Source organism: Dioscorea cayenensis, chromosome 15 (assembly GCF_009730915.1).
Source record: "Dioscorea cayenensis subsp. rotundata cultivar TDr96_F1 chromosome 15, TDr96_F1_v2_PseudoChromosome.rev07_lg8_w22 25.fasta, whole genome shotgun sequence".
Taxonomy (NCBI): Eukaryota; Viridiplantae; Streptophyta; class Magnoliopsida; order Dioscoreales; family Dioscoreaceae; genus Dioscorea; species Dioscorea cayenensis.
This window is the reverse complement of record NC_052485.1, coordinates 22567787-22570133: the sequence shown is the minus strand read 5'-3', so window position 1 is coordinate 22570133 and position 2347 is coordinate 22567787. Positions and strand designations below refer to the sequence as shown.

Genomic DNA, 2347 nt, shown 5'->3' with positions numbered 1-2347 from the left:
ATATGTATATATATATATATATATATTAGAAAAGAGAAATTAATACAAGTGCTATTTTTTGGTAATCTAATGATAATCATGCCTCCCTGGATACAAACCTGACATATTTTATAAACTTGATTCAATAAAAAAATTGAGCTACTCGTACACGAGACACTAAAATTTAAATATTCAAATTCATATTTTCTTAAATAATTAATAATTACTCTAACAATATAGGTAATCAAAAACAGTGAAAACAAGGGAGATTACAATTATTAATTTGTTTCATCTTGTGAATACATTTGCAAGATTTTTCCACAGATATAGTTGGTTAAAGTTGGGACAGAAGATGGAGCATATGTGGCCTTGGTTTGCAAATAGCTTCCAAAGGGTTAGCCTTAGGCATAGCAAACCCTTCACCTTCATCTAAATCAACAAGTTCTTCTCCAATTATCTCCCATTCAAAGCACTGAATCAAAGACCCCAAAGTCAGCATCAACATCCTTTTGCTAAACCCTTCCCCAGGGCATCCTCTCCTTCCAGACCCAAAAGCTATGTACTTGAAGTCTTTCCCTTGGTCTCCAACCTTACAATCAAACCTCTCTGGATCAAACTTGAGTGGGTCTTTCCAAAGCTCAGGGTCTCTATGAATGGCATAAGCATTGACAAGGAGCACTGTGCCGGAGGGGATATCAAAACCAGAGATGGTGCAGTCCTCTGATGATTCATGAGGGAGGAGAGCAGGAAATGCTGGGAATAGTCTCAGAGTTTCTTTGATGATTTTGTGAAGATAACTGAGTTTAGGGAGGTCCGTGTCTGTGACCAAACGTTCAGTGCCTACTTGCATGGCTATTTCATCTCTTGCTTTGTTTAATATTTCTGGATGGTTAAGCAGCAGAACTAATGCCCATTCTAAAGTTCCAGCTACTGAATCAGTCCCTCCTGATATTAGAGTCTGTATGTACAAAAAAAACAGAGAAAATAAAGATCATGAGTTAATTATATTCATGTTCTCAATTAAGAAGTTATTAATTAGATTCAATAATAATAATAATAATAATAATAATAATAATAATAATAATAACAATAATAATAATAATAATAATAGTAAAATGGGCAATATATAGTGTCATGCATGCATGCATACCAAAAGAATCCCTTTGATGATCACGTCGGAGCAAAACCCAGGATCCTTCTCCTGCAACCCAAGCAAGACATCAATCACCGCCGTCTCCTCCACCTCCTTCCTTCGCCGTCGCCGTTCATCCATCAAGCCCTGCAGCAACTCATCCATATCCTTCCCTAACTTCACAATCCTCTCTTTCAAACCACCTCCAAACAACCTCGCCACCCACCAAGGCAAGAAGTCATCCATGCAAAGTTTCCCACTCAAAAAGAACACCGCCTCCACAATCCTTCTAAACTCCCTCCCTTCTTCTCCACCTCCATTAACATACCTCTTCCCCATCACAATCCTCACCATGAAATTGAACGTTAAATCATAGAGATAAGCCCTCATGGCCACTCTCCCAGGATTATTACAAAGTTTGCCAAGAAGACCCTTAACCTCATCTTCCCTCACACCAGCAAAGGAAGTCACCCTAGCCTGAGATAGAACTTCATGCGCCATGATACGTCGCAGGCTCCGCCAATGAGGACCATAAGGGGCTACGTCCACGGCGGTGTAGTCATACCCGAATATTTGAGAGAAGGTGAGCTGGGGACGGTTGGCAAAAGCAGTGCCTTTAGCAACTAAACATTCCTCAGCAATGGCCGCTGAAGAGACAATGAGTACAGGACGAGAGCCGAAGCGCAGGCTAAGGATGGGGCCATAAGAGGCTGCGTAGCCGGCGAGACGTTGGTGCACCGGATGTCTCATAAGATGAAGGTGGCCCAGAAGTGGGAGAGACCCTGGAATGGTTGGTGGTGCTCTTGATCTCATCCGGTGAACTTCTTCTTTCTTGCCTCCATGAAACAACCTTCGAAATATGATAATTGCTAAAGCTATGGTTGCACCATAAAACACCAAAGTATTCATTGTTTCAAGTTTTCGTTCTTCTTCTTTTCTTCTTATGTTAATATTTGTAGTGCCACAAGGAATTTATAGATGATGAGTGAATGCGTGCTAAATTAAAAAATGGAATGTAGAAAACTTTGATTTGGTAGTGGCGTTGAAATTATCTCCAAATGAATTCTTGACGTTTCCTCTCATTAATGATAGAATTTTGTATTTGCAAAGTTTAAAACCCACATTAATTATTTCATTAGTGAGATGAGTAGAGGATAGAATAATTTATTGACTTGTTGGTTAATTATGTATATATATTAAAGAAACTATATGTGTCATAATTGCTTGGATTTTAAG

General features: G+C 39.2%; 1 protein-coding gene across 1 annotated transcript; it reads right to left on the bottom strand.

Moving 5' to 3' along the window:
• Window positions 1-304: 304 nt before the first annotated feature.
• LOC120277825 (cytochrome P450 81Q32-like) lies at window positions 305-2020 on the bottom strand. The gene is made up of 2 exons (XM_039284659.1): window positions 1130-2020; window positions 305-937 (listed from the first exon to the last, which is right to left on the bottom strand). The coding sequence occupies exons 1-2, from the start codon at window positions 2018-2020 to the stop codon at window positions 314-316; spliced, it is 1515 nt and encodes a 504-aa protein (XP_039140593.1). The 3' UTR covers window positions 305-313.
• Window positions 2021-2347: the final 327 nt, after the last annotated feature.

Bases quoted from the DNA above. Each gene is read 5' to 3' on its own strand.
- LOC120277825 (XM_039284659.1), bottom strand. From the start codon at position 2,020: ATGAATACTTTGGTGTTTTATGGTGCAACCATAGCTTTAGCAATTATC. The intron at 938-1,129 runs GTATGCATGCAT...TTGTACATACAG, and splicing joins TCATCAAAGGGATTCTTTTG to ACTCTAATATCAGGAGGGAC.